General features: G+C 58.4%; 3 protein-coding genes and 1 long non-coding RNA gene across 7 annotated transcripts in view; 2 read left to right on the top strand and 2 right to left on the bottom strand.

Annotated features, from left to right (window-relative positions):
• ACP5 (acid phosphatase 5, tartrate resistant) lies at positions 1-3482 on the top strand. 3 transcript variants are annotated; one of them, XM_029917532.1, is made up of 7 exons: positions 1-92; positions 184-314; positions 1212-1298; positions 1527-1787; positions 2000-2127; positions 2216-2561; positions 2922-3482. In XM_029917532.1, the coding sequence occupies exons 4-7, from the start codon at positions 1527-1529 to the stop codon at positions 3192-3194; spliced, it is 1008 nt and encodes a 335-aa protein (XP_029773392.1). In that variant the 5' UTR covers positions 1-92; positions 184-314; positions 1212-1298; the 3' UTR covers positions 3195-3482. The 3 variants fall into 3 exon arrangements, with proteins under 3 accessions (XP_029773392.1, XP_029773391.1, XP_029773393.1); XM_029917531.1 differs by having other exon boundaries at positions 184-361; XM_029917533.1 differs by lacking the exon at positions 184-314 and having other exon boundaries at positions 7-92.
• Positions 1-9937, bottom strand: part of LOC115274126 — an 11135-nt gene extending 1198 nt beyond the window's left edge. Inside the window, exon 1 of the long non-coding RNA XR_003901100.1 lies at positions 9111-9937. This is a non-coding gene — a long non-coding RNA (uncharacterized LOC115274126). The remainder of the gene's footprint in view (positions 1-9110) is intronic.
• A 110-nt stretch (positions 9938-10047) lies between these two features.
• On the top strand, positions 10048-13659 carry ELOF1 (elongation factor 1 homolog). Of its 2 annotated transcripts, none has more exons than XM_029917535.1 (5): positions 10048-10150; positions 10732-10842; positions 12419-12552; positions 12685-12755; positions 13009-13093. In XM_029917535.1, the coding sequence occupies exons 3-5, from the start codon at positions 12437-12439 to the stop codon at positions 13050-13052; spliced, it is 231 nt and encodes a 76-aa protein (XP_029773395.1). In that variant the 5' UTR covers positions 10048-10150; positions 10732-10842; positions 12419-12436; the 3' UTR covers positions 13053-13093. The 2 variants fall into 2 exon arrangements, with proteins under 2 accessions (XP_029773395.1, XP_029773394.1); XM_029917534.1 differs by having other exon boundaries at positions 10049-10150; positions 13014-13659.
• A 3009-nt stretch (positions 13660-16668) lies between these two features.
• CNN1 (calponin 1) lies at positions 16669-23001 on the bottom strand. The gene is made up of 7 exons (XM_029917210.1): positions 22862-23001; positions 20658-20779; positions 18637-18703; positions 18382-18519; positions 18100-18210; positions 17555-17701; positions 16669-17453 (listed from the first exon to the last, which is right to left on the bottom strand). Exons 1-7 carry the CDS (start codon positions 22922-22924, stop codon positions 17208-17210), a joined length of 894 nt encoding a protein of 297 aa, XP_029773070.1. The 5' UTR covers positions 22925-23001; the 3' UTR covers positions 16669-17207.

Here is a 23001-nt window from a genome sequence, read left to right as displayed (position 1 = left end):
GCCGCCGCCGCCTCCCAACCCAGCAGCCGGCGACCGCGCGCACCCCGCAGTCCTGCCGCCGCACTCCTGCAGCCGGGCCCTGCTGACGGCAGGTGAGCCCGGCCGTGAACTCCGCCGCGACCCCGCGGGAGGGGAGGGCCCCCCCCACCGCCTGCCCCGGTGACCCACTTCCTGTTTGTCCAGGTTGCGGGGGCGGGAGGCACAGACTGGCAGGGTGACCCAGGGCAGGTCACCTCACCTCGCTGAGCAGGTGAACTCCGCGCTGAATGAGCCTCCCCCACAACCGCCCTCCCAACTGACTGGAGGGACCCGTCGTGAGTGTGCAGGGGGCGAATCAGCGCGGGAGGAGCGAGTCAGGGAGGTGAGGTGCAGGTCTGACGGGCCACAAGTACAGGGGCCCCCCTGGCCAAGCACCTCCTCGCCTACTTCAGGGGCAGCGGCCACTGGGGGGGGGAGGGGCCGCAGGCAGCCGCAGAGGGTGTGAGGGTCAAAAATCGGTGGTCACATGGTGTGTCACCAGCTGCCTCTGGTCTGGGTTCCTCCTGTGGGGACTGGGGGTGGGGAGGAGGGGAAGGTGCAGGCAGGACTTCCTGGAAAAGGGAGACCCCGGCTTTTGCAGGAGGGAGGGACCCTGGGACTCAAACCGGTATGTTGTCAAACACACATCACCCGCCAGGCACACACAGCTCACGTGAGAGACACAACACAAACACACAAGCCCAACTCGGGCCGAAACGGGGACACAGATGGGCGACCCACACAGCCCCACTTTGGAACCCAGGCAAATGTCACAGACAGGCCGCCGGGCCTTGCAGGCTCACTGCACACTTCTACAGGGACAAAGGACTCCCAGGCCCACAGCAGACATGTGACCCAGGCAGGCACGCTTGGCTACACACAGGAAATGGCTCAGACACACCCGTGCAGGGGCAGCAAGCAGGGCCGGGTGTGCAGGGACACACAGGACGTGTCTGGCTGGGGCGCACCCACAGAACGGGGTACCCCTGGGCCCATGCCACAGACGAGCTCATGCGCGCCCCCACAGAGGCCGTGAGGGCAGGCACGGCTGCACATGGGCCAGCCCCCCGACCCCGAATCCCGTGTCCAGCACTGGGGAACTCCAAAGCTCACATGACCCAAGGGGAGGGCTTCTGGAACAGTCTGCGGAGAAACTGCATCATCCTCACTAATGATCCATTTCCGCGCCCCAGGGAATAAAGGCTCAGTGACCGCCAGTTCTGCCCAGGAGCTCACCTGCTGCTCTGAGCCCCCGGCCACTGGCTTGTGCCTCCCCCAGGGTGAGTTCGGGCTGTGGGACGCGGGGGCCCAATGGCCTTGCACGGCCACCCTTCCCAGGCCCAGGCTGGGCCCCACCTACCCTCTGACCCTCCCAGGAGCTGCTGCCCGGAGGTCCTGGGAACTCCGCCCCACCCAGGGCTCTCCCTGGGGCCACCCCTGCAGGGGTCTCCAGGGCCTGCAGCCCAGGCCTGGCCCCGGGCCCTCAGGCTCATCTCTCCCCATCCCAGATGGACATACGGACCGTACTGCTCGTCCTGCAAGCCTCCTTGCTGCTCCCCCTGGCTGATGGGGCCAGCCCAGTCCTGCGCTTTGTGGCTGTGGGTGACTGGGGAGGGGTCCCCAACGCCCCGTTCTACACAGCCCGGGAAATGGCCAACGCTAAGGAGATTGCCAGGACCACGCAGATCCTCGGCACAGACTTCATCCTGTCCCTGGGGGACAATTTCTACTTCACTGGCGTGCAGGATGCCAATGACAAGAGGTTTCGGGTGTGTGGCCCTGGAGTGGGGGTGGGGGGACAGGTGTGGCAAAGCTGCTTGACCTTTGGGACTCCGGAGAGGGCAGAGACAAGCTGACGCTTATGCGCACTTGGGGTGCTCAGTGTCTCCCTTGGCCTCAGGGCCCCTGACTTGGCGGGGGCCTCGGGGTAGCTGCCTGACCCTGGGGCGGGGGTGGGGGGCGTCCCTCCTGTGTGCCACAGGAGACCTTCGAGGATGTCTTCTCTGCCTCCTCTCTCCGCAACGTGCCCTGGTACGTGCTGGCTGGCAACCACGACCACCTGGGGAACGTCTCTGCGCAGATCGCCTACTCCAGGGTGTCTCAGCGCTGGTGAGCCAGGCCCCGCCCTGCCACCCCGCCTCGCTCAGGGGGGAGACCAAGAGCTCATGGGCTCAAGCCGGCTCCATCTCCGCCACAGGAACTTCCCCAGCCCTTACTACCGCCTGCGCTTCAAAGTCCCACGGTCCAACGTGTCCGTGGCCATCTTCATGCTGGACACGGTGACGCTGTGCGGCAACTCAGACGACTTCCTCAGCCAGCAGCCGGAGAGGCCCCGCAACGCGGCGCTGGCGCGCACACAGCTGTCCTGGCTCAAGAAGCAGCTGGCGGCCGCCAAGGAGGACTACGTGCTGGTGGCCGGCCACTACCCGGTGTGGTCCATCGCGGAGCACGGGCCCACCCACTGCCTGGTCAAGCAGCTGATGCCGCTGCTGGCCACGTACAAGGTCACTGCCTACCTGTGTGGCCATGACCACAACCTGCAGGTGAGGGCTCCGCGGGGGAAGTGAGGGAGGGGCCCCAGCCCAGATCCGCCTGCCGGTGGGGGGGAGGGGTCTCCCCAGTGTCCCTCAAGCGATATGCTGTCCAGCCAGGAAAACAGCCCAGAGTTTCCCAAGAGCCATTATTCTAGCGACCGGTTACCCATTGCCAACTTCCTTCTCTAGTGGTGAAGCAGGATCAGTGTGTTGCTCCAGGGGAGGAAACTGAGGCCCAGAGGGGTTCTGTCCCTTGCCTAAGGTGACGTGGTGGTCAGGGACAGACCTGACCCTGGATTCAAGACGGGGGTGGGGTCAGCGTCATTGATGGGCCTCCTCTCCCCCTGACCCTGCGCCCTCCGTGCACAGTACCTGCAGGACGAGAACGGTGTGGGCTACGTGCTCAGTGGGGCAGGGAACTTCATGGACCCCTCGAGAAAGCACATGCGCAAGGTCCCCAACGGCTACCTGCGCTTCCACTATGGGGCCGAGGACTCGCTGGGTGGCTTCGCCTACGTGGAGATCAGCCCCAAAGAGATGAGCGTCACATACATCGAAGCATCGGGCAAGTCGCTCTTCAAGACCAGACTGCCGAGGCGGGCCAGGCCCGAGCACCCCCGCGTGCACCGCTCTCGGGCCTGAGGCAGGGGGCCTCTTGCTGGAGGTGGTCCTGCCGTGCCCGCGGGCCCGGGACACAGCGGCAGAGCAGAAGGAGAGCCACAGACGAGGAGCGGTGGTGCCAGGTGGCCCTTGTGGCATAGAGGCCACGTGGGGATGGGGACCAGCCTGAGTGCCGTGCCCCGTGGCCGAGCTTGTCCAACCTGAGCTCCAGGTGATGGGGGGCTGGGGGGAGGCAGGGAGGGGAAGCTTTCTCCTGAACCGAGCACCTGTCACTGCTGAATATTCAATAAAAGAATAGTTGCAGAGGCTGAACGTGTATGTGTCTCTCTCTCCGTCACTGGCGTGTGTCATCACCGGAGGCTGAGGGTGCCGAGCCGTGCTGCGCCTCCGTTTCTCAGCTGGCCTTACACACGGATGCGATGTGAAGTGAAGACCCTACCGAAAGGGGGCACCCGGGTGGCTCAGTCGGTTGAGCATCTTGATTTGGGCTCAGGGCGCCATCTCACAGTTCCATGGGTTCAGGCCCCGCATCAAGCTCAGCACTGGCAGCGCAGGGTCTGCTTCGGATTCTTTCTCTGCCCCTCTCCTTCTCTCTCTCAAAATAATAAATAAACAAACAAAAAAAAGACCTAGGGATGCCTGGGTGGCTCAGTCGGTTAAGCGTCTGACTTGGGCTCAGGTCATGATCTCAGTTTGTGGGTTCGAGCCCTGCGTCGGGCTCTGTGCTGACAGCTCAGAGATTGGAGCTGCTTCCGATTCTGTGTCTCCCTCTCTCTCTGACCCTCCCCCTCTCTGCTCTGTCTCTCTCTGTATCAAAAATAAATAAAACATTTAAAAATATCTTTAAAAAATATAAATAAATAAATGTTAAAAATTTTAAAAAGAAAAAAAAAGACCTCACCAAAAGAAGGGATACAACACGAATCAAGCCTTCGTCCCCTGTACCCACCACCGCCCCAGGCACCCCCCCATCATTCTTACCTGCCAAAATTAATGTCTCCCTAATAAAAACATCCCTTTTCTTTTACACAAAACAACATGATACACACACGACTCTGCGCACACTCTTTCCGCACAACTCAACTGTTCACAACAGAAGATTCCGTTTTGTTCATTCCGATATGGAACTGGTAACGCAGTCACATGCATCAGAAATCTAAAGTTTATGGAAAAGTGAAAGATCTCCCTTCCTCCCTGTACCTCGGGCCCCCTCTCCAGAAGGAAATAACTTTCTTATAAACGCCTCCTTTCCTTCCGGGATGCCTCTATTCAAAGAAAAAGCAAACGTGAATTTTTTTTCCTCCCCTTTCCCACTGATCTGCACCTTGCTTTTTGGGTATTTTCAAACCAACTCTTTGGGCGTGTAACTGACACCTTCGAAGTGTGCAATCTGCCGAGTGTTGACAAAGGCACATGGCCACGAACCCACCACCACGATCGAGATAGAAGCAGTTCACATAGAGGCGCCTGGGTGGCTCCATCGGTTAAGCGTCCAGCTTCGGCTCAGGTCATGATCTCATGGTTCGTGGGTTTGAGCCCCGCGTCAGGCTCTGTGCTGACAGCTAGCTTAGAGTCTAGAGCTTCAGATTCCCTCTCTCTCTCTGACGCTCCCCTGCTCGGGCTGTCTCTGTCTCTCAAAAAAAAAAAAAAAAAGCGGTTCACATAGCCCCATGGGTTCCCTTTGCACTTTGCTGTTTCTGTCTGTTGCACCTGGAGGTCTGCCCATCAGCTCACAGGGGAGCTTCTGGCTCTTTCCACAGCTGCCAAGGCCCTGCCGTGTGTCTGACCCACTTCTATCCAACCAGCCATCTATCGAGCTTCGCCTGGATTGCGTCCAATAATTTTGCTCTTCTCAAACAATGCTGTGATAAATGACCCTGCCTTCATTTCTTATGTGTATAGATATGTTTTTTAAGAAAGAATTTTAGGGCTTTCCTACGAAAGGGGCTTTCCTCTCTCTGCCCCTTCCCCACTTGTGCTCTGTCTCTCAAAAATAAAAACATTAAAAAAATTTTTTTTTAATTTTAATGTTTATTTACTTTTGAGACAGAGTGTGCACAAGCAGGAGAAGGGCAGAGAGAGACGGAGACCCAGAATCTGAAGCAGGCTCCAGGCTCTGAGCTGTCAGCAGAGCCCGACACGGGGCTCGAACCCACAAACCGTGAGATCATGACCTGAGCTGAAGTTGGATGCTTAACTGATTGAGCCACCCAGGTGCCCTCTTTGTGACAGCCGTGAAGCTTCCACCTCCTGTTAGGGGTCCCTTGCTGGGGCCTGCTGAAATCTTTTCCAGGTTTTCCCTCTTACCAACCAACCTCAGTTACCCCTGGGCCCATGCTTTAGTACATCTGTGCAAAGATGTACGTAGGGAAGCTTCCAGAAGCAGAATCGTGTGGGGGCCGGTTTCTTTCTGCGGATGCCAAAAGCTGCAGTGAAGCCCAGTTTCCCTCTGGGAGAGAGTTGAGTAACACCACCCACAGCCAGCCCTGGGCACCCAGCGCAGGGCAGGTCCCAGAAAAGGTTCCCTTGGCCCCGCCCTCAATGGTTGCTTCAGCTGCTACCTGGCAGGGACCCACTTGTTTGGCTCCAACTGTCAGCCCAGCTGAGTGACACGAAATAGCAAGCAACCTGGATAAAATGTAACTGAGGGTACTTCTAGGGAGAAGGACTCGGTGAGCGTGTCACCTCCCATTTGCTACTTTATAGAAAATAATACATCTGTTACAGTGGGAGTGTGTGTTACTGTTAAAATTAAGCAAAGCTATTTTACCGAAATGCCAGTCCTGAGTTCCTTCTTGACATTACTACCAGCCGAGCTCCACGCCATCCAACACTACCACTTCTAATCCTGACCCGCGAGGCACGGGCCAGAATCGTCCTTGTTTCTCTGAGGCCATTAGAGGAACGTGACAGATTAAGTAATGTGCCCAAAGTTATGCCCAGGAAGTGGCAGACCCCTGATCTGAACCACAAGGGTCAGGGCGGTTCTCAGCCACCCTGTCTCTTCCCACTGACTCAGAGGTTCCAGGCCGGGCAGGGATCTGAATCAGAAGTCAGCCCAGTGTCCCCGTTCGCAGGGCCTGGAGCGTGGTATTAGCCCAACATCCCTGTTCACAGGGCCTCGCACGTGGAAAGGAGAAGTGACACATCCAAGCTGACACAGGGAACGAGCGGCAGGGAGCAGGACTGTCACCCAGGCTCCCATCTCCACAACGACCAAGTGCGGCTACCAGGAACGCAAGCACCAGGCAGCTGGGGGCCCGAGGAGCAGCAAAAAGAATAAAGCAGGGTGGACACTTGAGCTCAGAGGGGTTCCGTCCAGGCCAGGGGATGATGGCAGCTGGCATGCAGCCATCGCAGAAAGATGTTCAAAGAACAGAACAGTGGAGCCTCCCCAGGCCAGTCACAGGCTCTCACCTCCTCTCACTGTTCCCAACCAACCGGCTGTGAGTCACCCATTATGGATATCATGATCTCCCCCACGCCACGCCTCACGCCAGGTGCCAGGACAGGCGGTGGCATTGTCCTGCAGCCAGCAGCTTGTCCTGGAGGTCAGACCACACCCTCGACAACCTTGCAGGCCAAGAATCCTAAATAAGAAGGTGAGAGACGGGCCTGGTGAAAACGCACCGTCATCAAAGCAGCCGTGACAGCAGCTCAGGGCAAACACGCGGAGGAAATCCAGAAACAAGTTCAAGAATGCCGGAGAAGGCTCGCAGGTGGGAGGTGGGGCTGCAATCCCACAGGGAGGTGTCATTCACCTTGTCAATTTCCCAGAGCCTGAGTCCTCCTTCAGACCACGCGCACACACACAATAAAACCCAGAGGGATCTCGTATTTGAATACAGACAGAAAACACAATGGGAGTTGAAAACAGAACATCCACATCCGAAGAAGGTGGCTCACAGCTGCTCTCCATCCGTAGGTGCAAGGACAAACAGACTGAGGTCTGTCCGCATGATGGACTCTACTCGTCGGTAACATGGAACAAACTACTGATAGACACCACAGGGACAAGTCTCAAACGGAATGAGCTGAGCAAAAGCAAACAGAAGTTAAAAGACTGCAGAGGGTATGATTCTGTTCATATGACTTTCTGAACACTACAAAGCAATAGGAACTGAAAACAGATCGGCTGCTGCCAGGGGCTGGGTACAGCAGAAGGAACGGGCTACAAAGATACACGAAGAACTTTTGGGGGGAGGTGATGGAAACATTCACTACCTTTTTTTTTTCTTTTACCTTTTCTTTATTTCCGAGAGAAACAGGGAGATACAGAGCACAAGTGGTGTTATGCCCAGATTTTAATATCGTCCCCCAAAACCAGAGATTACCTGGGAGACCGAATCAGGCATGCAAAAGAAAAGGGCTTTATTACGAATTTAGGCCCAGCCAACCTAAACTCAGGCTCACAGACTTCAACAACACACTGGATCCACGTGGACCGAGCCCGAACATGGGGGGGGCAGGACCTTTTATGAGTTTGGGAAGGGGGAGTTACAGGAAATTGTGACACAGGTACAGGGGTCCAATCATTATTATACAATATTATTGACAGCAGGTTTAACCATTCACATTGCCTAGCGTATTTGTTACTTTTGGTGGGACCCAATCACAACATTTAGAGTACTGACCAATCACAGAGTGGGCCCGGGACCCCCAGGTAGGGCGCGACTAGTCTTAGCCTCCATCTCTAGGCCTGCCCTTAGAAATGTTAAGGGTGTTAGCTGGCCTTTCCTGATTGGGCGTTACAAGGGTGGTCCCTCCTGCCTTGGGCAATATGTGCCTTTCTACTGTTTCCTGGAGTCAGTTTCAGACCTGCATCCTTACAGTGGCAGAGGGGCAGAGAGAGAGGGAGACACAGAATCTGAAGCAGGCTCCAGGCTCTGAGCTGTCAGCACAGAGTCTGATGTGGGGCTTGAACTCATGGACCACAAGATCATGGCCTGAACCCAAATTGAAGGCTTAAGCAATGGAGCCACCCAAGAGCCCCCAAAACATTCACTATCTTAATTGTGGGTATGGTTTGTTTCATGTGTGTACACGTATGTCAAAACATGACAGTTCATAGTTTATATGCCATTTATTATCTGCCAACTATATCTCAAAAGAGGTGGCAAGGAAAGAAGGAAGGAGAGAGAGAAATAGAAACAAAGAAAAGGAGAAAGGAAAGAAACAAACCCCACAATCATGAGCAGATATGGGATGGTCCATATACACTTTGGCCAAGTTGCACTACGAATTGTGTAATGGCTAAAAACAAAAGCTACCTGTATGTGTTTTGACTAGGAAGTGTAAACAGCAAATTGATCCCATTCTGTGTGCACAAGTTTATCGGAGCAATGAAAAACCGCTCGCTAGTGTCAGTTCCAAAGATAACACTGCCCCCTAGGGGCCACCTTGAGGATAGCTCAATCTGAAATACATCTTCCAAATTACTTTCCTGGACACTCCCAGGAAAACAGCTCTTATCAAGGTCACCAGTGACCAAACACTTGCAAAGTCAACAGTCAGCTCCCTTTCCTCATCTTAATCAAACTCTCAACCACATGTGACACAGCGGACCACTCTCCCTGTCATGAAGTACCTTCCTCTGAAGGCTCTGGGAAAGATAACCCAGCTCTCTCTCCCCCTACCTCACTGGCCTGCCCCGTCTCTTGCTGACCCCTCCTCCTAACATCTAAGGTTGGGGGAGCCCCTGGTCTCCTTCTTAGCCCTCTTTTTTTTTGCTATACTTTGCCCCTCACCCTGAAACCAAGCGACTTCCTCTGGCCCCAAGGCTTCAAATAACCTCCATAGGTAAATGACTCTCAAAATCACAACCAGATCCTTCACTTGACCTCCAGACTCCTCTCCCACTGGGCTGTTCCATACCTCCTTTTGCTTGTCTCCAAACCCATGGCTAGAACACAACTGTTGACTCCTCCCCGAGCCTACCTCATCTGAGGGAGAGGCAGCACACAGGGGCTCCAAGACCGTGGAGTGACTGTTCCCTTCTCTCCTTCACACTGTCGGGAGTTCTGTAGGTGCAATTTCTGCGTAATTCCTTCGATTTCAACCTGAGCGTCAGCCTCCCGCAGAAGCCTTCCCTAACCTCTCAGACGAGTTTAGCAGCCCCCTCCCTCATCATATGCTCTGAGATCCATACATTCTCCTCTGCTGAACCGAAGAGTGTAGTCATTGATCCTTTTAGGTTTACGTCCAGCTTCTTCCCTAAACTGTGGGAATTATAATAAGGCTTTATTGCCTGCTCGCCCAACTCCAACAGAGTCCTTAACGTGGACCGCAGGACTCCACGCGATCTGGCCCTTGGATGCCAGTTCAATCTCTTCTATTACAACGTCAGCACGCAGTGTGGTCCACCCGCCGGCGGCCCGAACGTCACGGGGGAGCTAGTAAGGAATGAAGACTTGTGGACCACACACACCTGACCTAACGAATCAGACCTTAATTTTAATGAGAAATGCAGGCTCCTATTAAAGTTTGAGAAGAGCGTCCTACAATCTCCCCCATCACCATGATTTAGCCACACCGGTATTTGCAATTCCTGAGCACGGAAATATTTGAACGTGTCCGCAGTTGGGGAGATCGAGGTGGGCGGCGAGGGGCTGAGGCTTGAACTGAGAGAAAAGACAAGTGCAGATGCTACGGCCTAGAGCGAGGAGGATGCCCTTCCAACGCCGGGACGGCCCAGCCCACCGCTCCTGAACCGCAGGAACGGCGCCAACTCAGCAGAAGCGGCGGCGCGAACCACCGCAGTCAAAAAGCGCCCCGGCCCACGCGCAGGCGCACTGCGACCCCACCGCCCGTTAGGCTGCGCGAGTACGCAAGTGCACAAAAGGGGCTGGAGAAGGCGGAGCCTCCTCGCGGGGCGTTCCCGGCGGCGGGTAGGAGGAAGAGGGGTTTCCGCTTCCGGCTGGAGTCGGAAGCCACTGTTTCCCGGGTGAACGAGGCAGTCGCAACGAGTGGAAGCGAGCGTAAGTGACTGTTCGCAGGGACCTGCGTTGGGGCCAGGCGGCACTGGGCGATTTTCTACTGGTGGGGGGTGGGAGCGCTCACGGGATCCCGGAGGAGGTGTCGAGGACCCCAGGGTTGGGTGATTGGCTGGCCCGGGAGCTTGTCTCCCCCGGACCCCAGCCCTCTAAGCGCGGCCCCTCGGAGGCCTGGTTCCCGCAGGCGGAGGACGGGAGGCGACGCCGAAGCCTCGGTGAGCTTGGAGGGACCGCCCACCCTCCGCCTTTCGAGCCTGGGCAGTGCTGGGGACCGATCCCTTTCCTAGGCCGCTTTGGCGCGCTTGGACCTAGGTCGCCATAGGGCAGGCAGGGTCCCTGGAGCTTTGTGTACAGGCCAGATCCCTTTTTTGGGGTGGGGTTGGGGGTGGTGTAGACGGCAGGTAAAATGAGATTCTGGGGCCCATCCATACCTTCTGATTCAGGAGACTTATCTATTCATTCAACAAGTAGTTATGGAGCGCTTAAAGCATACCAGACACTGTGCGTGCTGCGGATTCAGCAGTGGGTAAATCGCGTCCCCCACTAACAACCCTGTCTTCCACTAGGGGCACATCTGAAGAGAGATTCAGAAATCTGCATTTCTGAGCACCCCGCAGGCGATTCCGTTAGGGTGGTACCCAGGGCCAGGCTCTGGGGAAACAACACCGCCCGAGCAGGTGAGGCATGGGCCATAGAACTGGCTACATTTTTGGGGGGTGTCTGGGTGCTTTCATCTGCTGTCCCATCGCATACCCTTTCCTTATTGCTCCCTGAGCTTCAGCTATACCAATTTTCATGCTCTTTGTAGGGGAAGGGAAAAAGGCTGCTTCTGCCTCCGAGCCTTTGCAGTTGCTGTTCCATCAGCCTGAGTGTTTGGCACTGTCTCCTTGTCTCATCATTCAGGCCTCAGCTTAAACGACTTTAACCCAGAAGGTCCTTCCCACCCCGCTCCTAGGTGAAGTGGCCCCATTCCCGAAGTATCCACTTACCCCGATTGATTCATCTCCTAGCACTTACTGGCAGTTGAAATTATTTCTCTTATTTAGTTGTCAAGGGTCTGCCGTCTTCTACCAAAAGTTCCGCAAAAGCAGCCACTCTGCCCCCTTGAGCACCGTGTTGCTGTTGTTAGCGGAGGGCCTGGCAGTGTTTCATTCATTCATTTAGTAAACGTTTGTCGAGTGCCAGCTCTGTGCCACCAGCAGTTGTAGGCTCTGGGGATCCGAAGAGAAGACACGAATCCCTGGCGTCGTGGAATTTACATTTGGAGGGAGGTGCTCGGGGAAGGAGGTGCAGGGAGACCAAAAGGGAGGCTGTTGTGAAAATGACCAGGACTGGGGGGGCGGAGCTCAGACCCCAGCTTTGGTGAGAAGCGGGCAGATTCTGGATGTCTTTTAGAGGTAGAGCAGCAGGCTCAAGATCAGATAAGGGATGTGAGAGGGAGTGGAAGGATTGAGGGCGGGACCAATGTTTGTAGAAAGATAGATTTGCTATCTGCTGAGCTGGGGAAGACAGAAAGGGGCTGTTGAGGTGCCAGGAGCTTGGTTTGGGACGGGTTATGTTGAAAACATGTGTTAGGATCCGCTGAAGGTGTGCCCCGGGCAGACGAACCTGTCTGCAGTGGAGAGGAAACGTTGAGGGTGGTGGACCGGGAGGCATCAGTGTAGAGGAGGCGTTTGAAGCCCTGAGGCTGGGCGAGATCTCCACGGAGGTGAGCCCAGAGGAAGAGGCTCCCAAAGATTGAGCTTATGGGCCCCCGTATCGCAGGGAAGTCTGGGCCAGGCCAGGGAGCAGCTGGTCAGTCAGAGTCTCTTGTGTCCTCCTCACCTGGAGCGCTGGCGTCCTGCGTGGGTGCCGAGGACGGGTGGTCCGGTCCCATGCTCAGCACGTCACTTACTGTCTGTCTCCGGCAGCCACAGACCCATCTGCAGGAACAGCCTCATCTCTGTTTTACTGACAGAACACTGAGGCACAGAGAGCTTGAGTCAGCTGCCCGGGGCCCCCCAGTACATGGAGGGCCACGATTAGGAATCGAGCCACCTGATGCCAGAGCCCGCTCCCTCCCCCCCAACCCCCCCACCCCCCGGCCCAGAGTGTGTCTGCATTGTGTGCCTGCATTGTCCGTCTGCCTGGGGACTGGGCGCCTCATGCCTCAGGCGGAGCCTGCTTCCCGGCCTGCTGCCTAGAGCATCGAGCTGGAGGGCTCTGTGGGTCCCCTGAGTTGCTGAGTTCTGTCCCCCTCCCCCACCACCCCAGGTTTGCCCTCCTACAGACATGGGGCGCAGAAAGTCCAAACGGAAGCCACCTCCCAAGAAGAAGATGACAGGCACCTTAGAGACCCAGTTCACCTGTCCCTTCTGCAACCACGAGAAGTCTTGTGACGTGAAAATGTGAGTGGGGCCCGGGGCCTCCTCCCTGCTCCCACCGTCCTCCTTTCTGCCCCAGGGCCTCCCACTTCGGCGGGTCATCGCCCACAGACACAGGCCCCTTTACCCACCAGCCCCTCCCCGCTCCTGTTCCAGGGACCGAGCCCGCAACACTGGAGTCATCTCTTGTACCGTGTGCCTGGAGGAGTTCCAGACGCCCATCACATGTATCCTTGAGAAACCGGGCTTCTTCCGGGAGGTGGGGTGGGTAGGGAGGGGTGGGGGCAGCCAGGGCTCCCCTGGCCCGGGTGGGCTGCTCCAGGGGACCCGGCCGGAAGCAGGGACTGCCCCCCCCACCCCGGGAATAGGGGCTACCTGGTGGCTTTCACAGAGTGCGGGGCGGAGATCTGGCTGACACCAGTGAGAGGGGTGTGTACAGGGAAGGGGTCCAAAACCACCAGTCGCCCTTGACCTCAGCGGCCCAGATCTGTCAGAACCAGTGGACGTGTACAGCGATTGGATAGACGCCTGCGAGGCAGCCAATCAGTAGCGATGCCGAGGGCCCACTCCCGTGGCGGTCCCGCCTGCCAGAGACCTGCCCCACTGGGTACCAATCCAGAGACATTCCAGGGTCCGGGGTGTGGGTCCAGGGCCTTCACAGCCTTCTGTGTGTATGGAGTGGGTGTGTGTGGGTGTGTGTGGCTGCAAGCGTGGCCGTGGCGGCGTGCCTATGGGCACAGACTGGAGTTGAGGCGGGCTTGTTGGGGCCGCCTGGGGACCTGAAGGGCTCAGAAAGCCAGGGCTCAGAAAGCCATCAACTTGATTCTGCGCCTCCTCGGGGCCGTGTCCTGACGTTCGGGGCAAGGACAAGCCCAGCAGAGGCTGCCTTGGGACTCTAGCCTCCTCGCCCACCTCACCAGCATCTCGCCCCTATGGACTGGACCGCCCCCCTCCTTCCCTGCCTTCCAAGGCCTATGGCCGGAGATTCAACACCACAGCCCCACAGGCCCCTTGGCCGGGCCCTGGCAGAACAGCCCCTTTCTAAGTTTAGTTGCTTTTGCAGAGGAGGAGGGGGCTGGGTCGGGGATGGCCACCAGTCACGAGCCCCTGAATAAAGCAGCTGATGCAAACTCCTGCTTCTTTGTGATTTCCTGGGTTCTGGGTCAGGCCCAGGGGCTCAGTGAGGGTGCAGGGGAGACTGAGGCACTCAGAGGTGGCCTGGTGAGCCATTGGAAATGGGGTTTGGTTAGTCCTTCAAACTGTCCTGTTGCGTTCATATACAGGGATTTGGGGTGAACCCACAAACATCTGGTTGGACACTTATAGGCGCCATAGGTAATGGGGCCAGCAGAGTGGGGGGTTGGGTCGAGGTGACTAGGGAAGGCTTCCTGGGGTGGAGGACAGGGCTGTCCAAAGGAAGAGGTGACACTCAGGGGCCTCCCTGTGCCAGAAGCAGCTCTGGAGCTCGCCTGCCCTGTCTTCCCCCCACCCCACCCCCCTCACCCCCCTCACCCACACACAGGTGCCTGTGAGGTAGGCGCCCCAAGGCTCACAGTGAGGAATTGGGTCCCACAGCCAGAAAGCTGCAGAGTGGGGCCTTGAAGCTGGGAGGCCTGTTGTCACAGCCCAGGGTCCAGACTGAGGGGACAGCTCCCTGCCTCAGGCCTTGGGGGTGACAGCACTGTAGGAGAAGTAAGGGTCCACGAAAGGCACCTTTTGCTGAGGACGGGGGGCCGGAAATGGGTCGCTATAATGCATTCTGGGCTCTGTCCCTGATTCCTGGCACAGCTCAAACCCTGGAAATTTCCTGGATGGTAGTGTCTTTGGTCGGTCAGCAGAGCCCGTTTGGATCACATCTGAGTTCACGCTGATCGCTGGGGGGTCCCAGATCAGCCTGGTCACCGGAATGACTGTGATTACTGAGTGAGCCTTCAGTAACACCTACGATTTCTGAGGAAGGGAAAGGGGGGCTACTCATGAAGCTGTAATCGGATCTTCATCAGATTAAGCTTAATCAGATCTGATTAAGATCTTAGTCTTAATCTGTAATCAGATCTTCAACAAGATCTGATGAGCTTGGGGGTTGGTGAAGCCGTGATAGTGCGGGTGGGGGGAGGGCGCCCGAGAGGGCGTGGAAGCTCGGTGCCCCTTCTTCAGCCTGGGGCCTGTATACCCATCGGGCTGCTCCTGATTTGTGTTCTTTTCTAATAAACTGGTAATCTAATAAAACACAATGTTTCTCTGCGTTCTGTGAGCCACTCTGGTAAACTGATCAAATCGGAGGAGGGGGCTGTGGGAATCTGATCATCTCTGGTCGGTCAGAAGCACAGGTGATAAGATGGACTTGCAGTTGGCCCTAAAGGAAGGACAGTCTACTAGGACTGAGCCCTTATCTATATGAGGCCCGATGCCGTCTCAAGTTTGTGTCAGAATTGAGCAAACTGCTTGGTTTTGGAAAAAATGCATCAGAACCTGGCTGGCGGACGGTGCCCTCCCATGGTGTTACAGGTGGGGAGGTCCTGACGCTCTGGCAGCCTGGGGCCCATCAGCTCCTGCTCCTGGCCTTGAGCCTGGGTGGCAGCCGACCTGTGCTTCCCATTCCTCGCTGGTATAGCAGGAAGCATGATAGAACCTTCCAGGGCCATGTCGAGACTACAGGGTCCTAGTCACGGTTTGAGTGACTCTGGGACCCACGCGGAGCAGTAAGGGGTGTGAACCGCCGAGCAAGATGCTGAGCTGGCCGGAAGCCCTGGCCACCAGGCCCAGCCACCACCGAGGCCCACCATGCCCTGCCCTGCCCCTCCTGTGGCGTTCTCACCACCCCCCTCCAAGGTCCCAGGTAGCGTCCCCTGGCCTAGGCAGGAGCCAGTGAGCATGCACAGAGTGGTGGACAGGTGCCCGGGTGGGGGGTGCCCTCTGGGGTCCAGCAGAAAGGGGGCTCATTCCTCAGGCTCCAGGGCCTGCCCGCCCCAGTCACTCAGGCCAAGTGCTAATATGGTGCTGTTTTCTGGAGGAGGCAGGGCCCTGGGCCAGGCCCGGATCCTCCTCGGCATAGCTTCCCCACGCGGGCCCTGGGGGAGCGGGACTCGCACTAGCCACGCCAAGAGCGCCTGGAATCCGTTTTACGAGGCCCCAGGGGCTGTGTGCGTCTGTGTGCGAGGGTCTTCTGGTGTGCGTCTCCGCAAGTCCCCGTGTTCCAGCTTCACCCCCTGCTGTGGGTAAGGAGGGGGACACCGCCATTCTGTAACCCCCCCACCCCCACCCCCTACATGGCTGCATCCTCTCCTTGGAACTCTGACAGGTGGTGCCTTCCAAGCAGGACGGCTGGGCCCACGTTGCTGGGAGGACAAGGGTCCCCTCTGGAACGCGGAGAGGTTGGGGCTGTCCACAGACTCCCGAGGGCCCTGGCCTGGCAGCCCAGACTCAGGAATCGGCCCTAAGAAGAGGGTGGAGCGTGAGCTGGGTGCATCAGCTCGGCCAGGCTACAAAGGCCCTAGGTCCCCAAAGTGCCCATCCTCCCCCACTGCCTTGTTGCCTCCCACTTCCCCACAATCCTGGGCCGAAGGGTTCCGCTGGCCCACGGGGGCCTCCAGAACCCAGCTCGACCGTGTCCCTTGGTCAGTGCCAAATACCCTTGCCTTTCTGGCACTATCATTTCAGCTTCCCCATTTCCCCAGGAGGCCCTCTGGCCTCATTTTCGTGTTGGGAAAACAAGACTCAGAGGACCAGTGACTTGCCCCAAGAAGCCAGCTTGTGAGCAGCCGAACTGTGTGGTTCACACCCCATCTAGCCTGTCCTAGTGCTTGGTCACTTTTCCACCTCCCGACTTCCCAGAAAGGCACATGGGTGCCGAGCACATCCGTGTGGATATTGTGCGTGAGGGTGTGCATTTACGTGTCCCGAGTAGTAGTATGTACTGCACATGTGTATCTGTGAAAGGGGAGCGTGTGCGAGCCACACACAACGGTGTGCATGTGTGCAGATTCTGCGTGTGAGGGCTCGTCCTGGGTCCCACCAAGTAGCTGTGATCTCTGTGTGTATCTTACAGTGTGAGTGTGTATGCACGTGGGAAATGGAGCATGTCCGAACAAGGCTGTTCACACGTGTGCAAGAGCCACACAGGCAAAGAGCAGCCCCGAGTCCATGATTTTACAGCCGTTTATTGTGCTCCAGTGAAATAGAAAAAAAGTGCTCGCGTTACAAACGCCGCTGTCACATCCACGTATGCCTGTCGCTGCAAACCAAACCAAACCGCGTGTGTCCGCTGGGTCTCTGGGCATGCAGTTTGCTCCCACTGCGGGAATGGGGTGGGGGCAGGCCGAGCCTGGGCTCTTGCTTGCGGGGGGGGACTTCTTTTCTTGGGGAGGACCCACTTGTGAGGGAGTGGGCGGGGGGTCAGCCGGGGTAGCTTTGCTCAGTGCGTCCTTTGGGTGCCGCTGGGAACACCCGGCTCGATGTTGGATCCTGCAGCGCTCCAGGGAGGAGAGCCCCTCCCCTCCCCCGCAAGCTCCCCAGGGTGCCCCCCCTCACCAAACGCTAACCCTGTAGGCAGGTGCCAGAGGCGGAGGGGGGGGCTGGAGGACGCCATGCAGGGGGAGGGGTCAACGGGGCCAGCTTGGCCCTGCCGACAGCAGCAGCCAGCCTCCCTGGGGGGAAGGCGGGGTGGGGCGCCCGGGGCCCTAGGCGGAGTTGTAGTAGTTGTGTGCATGGTGGTTGTGGGTAGGCTCGCCCAGCTCCGGGTACTCGGGGGTCAAGCAGTACTTGGGGTCGTAGACCTGGCGGGGCAGCCCGTACACTGTCATGCCCCGCTGCGAGGCCCCCTTGTTGCTGCCCATCTGCAGGCTGACGTTGAGCGTGTCGCAGTGCTCCATGCCCAGGCCTGGCTCAAAGATCTGTCGCTTGGTCCCGGGGGCGGTCATGCCAGCCTGCGGAGGGCAGAGGCGTCAGACCGCGGGCACTGAGAAGGGTGTGTGCCCCCCCCCCCCCCCCCCCGTCCCCCGCCACCGTCGTGGGCCCACACACATACCTGGCTGGCTCCCTTGTTGCTGCCCATCTGCAGGCTGATGGTCGCCTGGTCCAGCGGCTGGTCCGTGCCCAGCTTGGGGTCGTACAGGTGGCGCCGGGTGCCATAGGCCGTCATGCCCTGCTGGCTGGCAAACTTGTTGGTGCCCATCTAGGAAGGAAAACCAGCCCAAGGGTCATAGAGCCTCACCCGGGGCCACGAGAAAGGACACGCCTTGCTCAGCCCTCTAGGGAGACACCTGCTTCCAGGTTCAGGCTCAGGAGTGGCACTGAGGCCCGGGAAAGGCAGGTGGCGTGACCTGTAGATGGCTCAGAGCATCAGCCCCGGCTTCGAGGGTTCAAGCCCCAGCCCAGCCACGTATCACACGAGCAGTCCTGGCAAGTGAGGCAGCTTAGAGGCATTGAGTGCCAAGCACAGTGCCCGGTGTACATCTGAGGGAAAGCCAAATACCCTGTGCCCCAAGGCCTGCAGGGATCGGGGTGCCCTCCTGGCCATCTCGACCTCCCGCCCAGCTCAGCAGCGAGACCCGGGTGAAGAAGGGGCAGTACCTGCAGCCCGATGATGTTCCGCCCTTCTCTTAGCTTTTCCGGTTCAAATCTCCGTTCCTGCTTCTCTGCATACTTCACCCCTACGTTCACTTTATTCCCTTTCGTCTTGGCCTGGGGAGGGCGAAGGGAGCGAGGACTGACACGGGAGCCTCCAGGCCACATGGTCCCCAGTCAGCACCTGATCTCCCCCTCCCACTCCTGCCGGGCCGGGGGCATGAGCGAGGGCCCCCCACTCGCATCCCAGCCCAGACCCTCCACAGCACCCCCTTCAGCTGCACTCACCATGCTGGCCAGGGCCAGGAGGGTGGACTGCACCTGGGTGTGGTTGGTGTTCTCAAACAGGTCGTTGGCCTCGAAAATGTCGTGGGGCTTCACCCCGTACTTAGTGATGGCCTTGATGAAGTTGCCGATGTTTTCCAACTGGAGGGGAGCAGGCGCCAGTCAGTGGAGGGAGGCAGGGTTGTGGGGGGGGCGGGGGGGGGCGGCACGGTGGGCCAGGGGTTGAAAGAGTTAAAAAAAAAAAGAGGCTGGGCTCACCTGGTGCCAATTTTGGGTCGACTCATTGACCTTCTTCACGGAGCCTGGCTGGAGTTTATTGATGAATCTACAAGGAGCCGGGGAGGCAGCGAGAAAGGGAGGCCAGCCCCGCGGGATAAGGGGTCAGGGTGACAGCCACTGGGTGATGTTGCGGGTCCCCACGGCAGCCAGCTCAGCTGAGGCGCCACCGACCCCCCCCCCCCCCCCCCCCCCCCCCCCCCCCCCCCCCCCCCCCCGCCAGGCAGGACTGAGATGGGAAATCGGCCTGCACTGGGGGAAAGCCCGCAGTTGGGCCTTGACTTCCCTTCTCTGACCACACTCATCCCCTTGATCTCATGCAGTGTCTTGACTGTAAACGCCACCGGTATGTGAACGGCTCCCCAATATCTCCATGCAGCCGGGTCCCTCACTCCCCAATCCAGCTCCCTCCATGGCCCCTCAAATCCAGTGCACCCCACCCCTGCCTCCTGACACCCATTTCCCCCAACTCAACTCCCTCCATCCTCACAAGCTCAGTAAACACAGCCGCCTAGGTGCTGAGGTCAAGCCATCAGACTTGCCCTTGACTCTCCTATCCCTTTCTCCCGTTCCTACACCCAAGCCCTCAGCAGGTCCTTTGGCTCTGCCTTCTAAAGACATGGAGAAGCCCACAGCTTCTTGCCACCACCCAGCTCCAAGCCTCTCCAGGGGCTCCCAGCATTGACCAGGTCTCCTGCAGGCCTCCTGCAGGCCCTTCATCTTGTAGGGAGAATGGCCTTTTCAAAAATAATTCCAGTTACTTCCATCTCAAAGCTGCCCCACGGTTTCCCTTCAGAATCAAGATCCTAATACTTAGCATGACTAAAAGTGTGCCCCACCCCCCAGCCAACTCCCTCCACCTCCTCTTATCTCTCCGGGCTTTTCCTGGAACACACTAGCTTGCTTGCTCCCACCTCAGGGCCTTTGCACAGCTGCCCACCCCTCCTGGTCCACTCCCCCCCTCAGAGGCCCTCCCAGCTCCCTCTCTTACTTTATCCAAGATTCCACTCAAATGTTACCTCGCGAAAGGCCTTCCGGGCCATTCTGTACGAAGCAGCCGCCCTTTCCCTCCCCCGGGCCCCCCCATCCTTCCCCACCAGACTTTTCTCCAGGGTACCTCCCACCCCGAGAGGCAATTATGTGATTATTTCATTGATTATTTGATCGATCTCCCTGCACTAGGACTCAAGCTGTGTGAGCTCTGAGTCAAGTCCCTTTTCTTCACTATCCCCAGTGCGTGGACCTGGCACACAGCAGGTGTGGCATAAATTTCTGCTGCATGAATGGACTGAGTGGGTGGGTGGCTCTGTGCTCTTTAACGTCCGAGCTTCCCTGTCTGAGCTGGGACACCAAGGTGTTCCCCATTCCTTGTTCCCAGTGACAGAACAAGATCTGCCACCTTTCCAGCACCACATCTTGGTAAGGCTGCCCCTTCGGGAAGCTTCTCAAGGGCCCTCTCTGGCCATCATGGTCACCCTGCCCTGAGTCAGACTCAGAGATGCAGACGGGACCCCACCGGGCTCAGGGCCCTACTCAGCATTACTGTGGCCGTGGACTCCGGAACCAGAACTTAGCAATTCTGTGCGTTTTCATTTCTCTCGGTGATTTAAGTTCTGAGAAGAGGAGAAAATCAGGACCTCCTTAAATTATTGCGGCGTATCCCTCACGTCCCCAAACCGGTGATGGACAGCCATGATTGCCTGTTGCCTTTTAGCTCTACCCTCTCTTTCTTGGAATTCCTGACCCATAAATGGACCTGCTCCGCCTGCCTGATGGTTCAGACTCGATTCTGGAATCGTTTCTGTTGGAACAGCAAGGGACTTTGGGCGATGTGTTTTACCCGAGCCTCAGTTTTCTTCCCTGTTAAATGGGCACATTGATTAATTGCCACCACTACTCCCAGGCCTGACTCAGCTCTGAGCCTATAGTTGGTGGAGAGCTTGAGGGGACAGGGATGGACTCCCAGGTGGAGGGCAGCCCGGGGCAGAGGCTGCTCCACTCACTCGCAAAGAATGATGCCGTCTTTGAGGCCGTCCATGAAGTTGTTGCCGATGCGGCGCCCTGTCACCCCCTCGATCCATTCTCGAAGCTCCTGCTCCCGCTGGTGGTCGTACTTCTGGGCCAGCTGGGGGTTGGGGTGCAGAGGAAGCGGTGAGGACGCCGTGCGGAGCAGCGTTAGGCCCTCGGACCCAGTGCGAGGTTCCCGAGGCCTGATCTTCCCCAACCCCTTCCCAACTAAGGCAATTCTGCCCCTGAGTCCATGGGGTGGGGGTAGGGACGCTGAAGAGGGCTGAGGGCCAGGGCTGAGGCAGCACCTGCCCGGGGGGCCATTCCGGACATTCTGAGGTTTGGCACCAGGGAATGCAGACTGGGGGGGGGGGTTGGAGAGCAGGGGTACTCAGAGCTGGGGGGCGGTGCCTGGCTTTTTGGTTCCCCCTCCAGGCCAAACTTGGGGGTTAGCTTCCCAGGGGCCCTGCCCCCTCACTCCTTCGGTTAGCCTAGGGGCCTCAGGCAGGGGTGGAGGAGCCCTAAGGAGGTGCCCCTGGGTACTGCCTTGCAGGGGACCGTTCTGTCTTGCATGTCTGCCTCAGTGTCTCTCTAGGCCCTCATCTCCTGGGCTCCAGCCCTGGGTGGGGGGGACTTATCTCTGCCTTACTCTTGGCCCCATGTGTGGCTGTATTTCCCCCACTCCCCATCCCCATGCCCTCTCTTTCTCTGTTTCTCCCCAGCTCTGTCTGTGCTTCCGTGGCCCTGTCTTCCTGTCCCCATCCCTCCGTGTCTGGCTGGGGGTGGGGCTCCTGGTGCGGCCATCTCTGCCTCGCCAGTCGCCAGTCGCTGGCCAGTCGCTCTGGTCTCCGACTCCAGGTTCCCTGCCTCTGGTGGGGGTGGGGCTCGTCTGTCTCCCCTCTCGGACTCTCCATCCCCGTCTCGCTCTTATCTTGCTCCTGGCTCACTCTCCCCATCCGTCCCTCTCAAGCCTCAGGCTCCCAGAATCTGTCTGCGTCCCTCGCCCTCTCCCCCCCTTCCCACTTTGCCCCCTCCGTTTCTCTGGAACCTTCAGCCCCAGCCCCGACAGGCGCCAGGACTCTGGGGGACGGGGCTGCCCCTTCTCCTGGGGGAGGAGGAGTTGGGAGGGGGCGGCCCCTCACCTGGCCCCGGCCCTGCCGCCCCCCTCCCCACCAACCCGGCTTTATAAAGCAAACCGGCCCTTATATAGCGCGGCCCCGCGGGCCGGGCTCCCCGAGGCCGCCTTATAAGGCGCGGCGGCTTCTCGCGGCTCCGGGGCCGGCGCTGGGGGGGAGGGGGGCGGCGCTGGGATCGCTCCCGGCCCGAGCACCCGCCCCCCACCAGCCCCCTTGTCCAGCAGCCGGGATCCCCCGACCCTGGGTCCCGATTCCCGCTCTCCATTTTCTCGCTGCACACTGGGAAAAGCCACCCCGAGCCTCAGTGTTCCCCTCTGTCAAATGGGGTTGGGACTCCTCTCCTGGCAGCGCTCACCTGAGCATTCCAGTGAGTTGAGAACTTCAAGTTCACTGCCCTGGAGAAGCTGAACCCCATTTGTGTGTGTGCGAGCGCGCGAGCGAGCATGTGAATGAGGAGCGGGGGGAGTGAGGCCAGGATCCTAGCTCTGCAACTCCCTTATTGAGAACCCTAGCTACTTGCTTCTCCTCTCTGAACCTCAGTTTACCCATCCATAGTAGGAAGGTGGTGTCTGGATGTTCTCCCAGCTCAAAAGGAGGAGACCCCCTTCATGTCCCTAAGGCTCCCTCTCTGACCTCCCCAGCTGTCTCGGTCCCCCCCACACTTTCTGGGCCTCATATCCCCACAATCCCGGCTCTAAGCCACGCCCCAGTTTCTTTTTGAGATGGGGCAGGTGTGAGGAAGATCAAGTCCTGCTCCAGCGGCCCCCCAAGAATACAAAAGGAACAGGGGACAGGTTAACAGGAAGTCTGATTAAGTGGGGGCTTCACAGGGGACCGACCGCCTCAGCTTACCTGCGGTTGCCTACATGTCCCACATTTTACACGCCCTCCCCAACAGTCTCTAAGGGCTCTGGGCCGGGGAGGAAGGCGGGCTGGCCCCTGTATTTGCCCTTTTTTCCTCTCTAGTCCCAAGTCACATGGGAGAGGAAAGAGGGGGTCCAGGGAACCCCAAGAGTGGGGCCTCTGGCCTGCGAGAGTGTCTGGGCCAGGACGGGGGGCCCTACCTTGTTCTTGACCTCGGCCGACAACCCATAGGCCGGGCCCCGGTTGAAGTGAGCAGAGGACATGCTGGCGGGCAGTGGGCAGCGGTGGCAGTGGCACTGAGGACCGAGGCAGCAGCTGAAGGCTCCTTCTGCAACCTCTT

Source organism: Suricata suricatta, chromosome 12 (assembly GCF_006229205.1).
Source record: "Suricata suricatta isolate VVHF042 chromosome 12, meerkat_22Aug2017_6uvM2_HiC, whole genome shotgun sequence".
Classification (NCBI taxonomy): domain Eukaryota; kingdom Metazoa; phylum Chordata; class Mammalia; order Carnivora; family Herpestidae; genus Suricata; species Suricata suricatta.
Note: the sequence above shows the minus strand (reverse complement) of the source record. Positions and strands in the feature narration are given on the sequence as shown.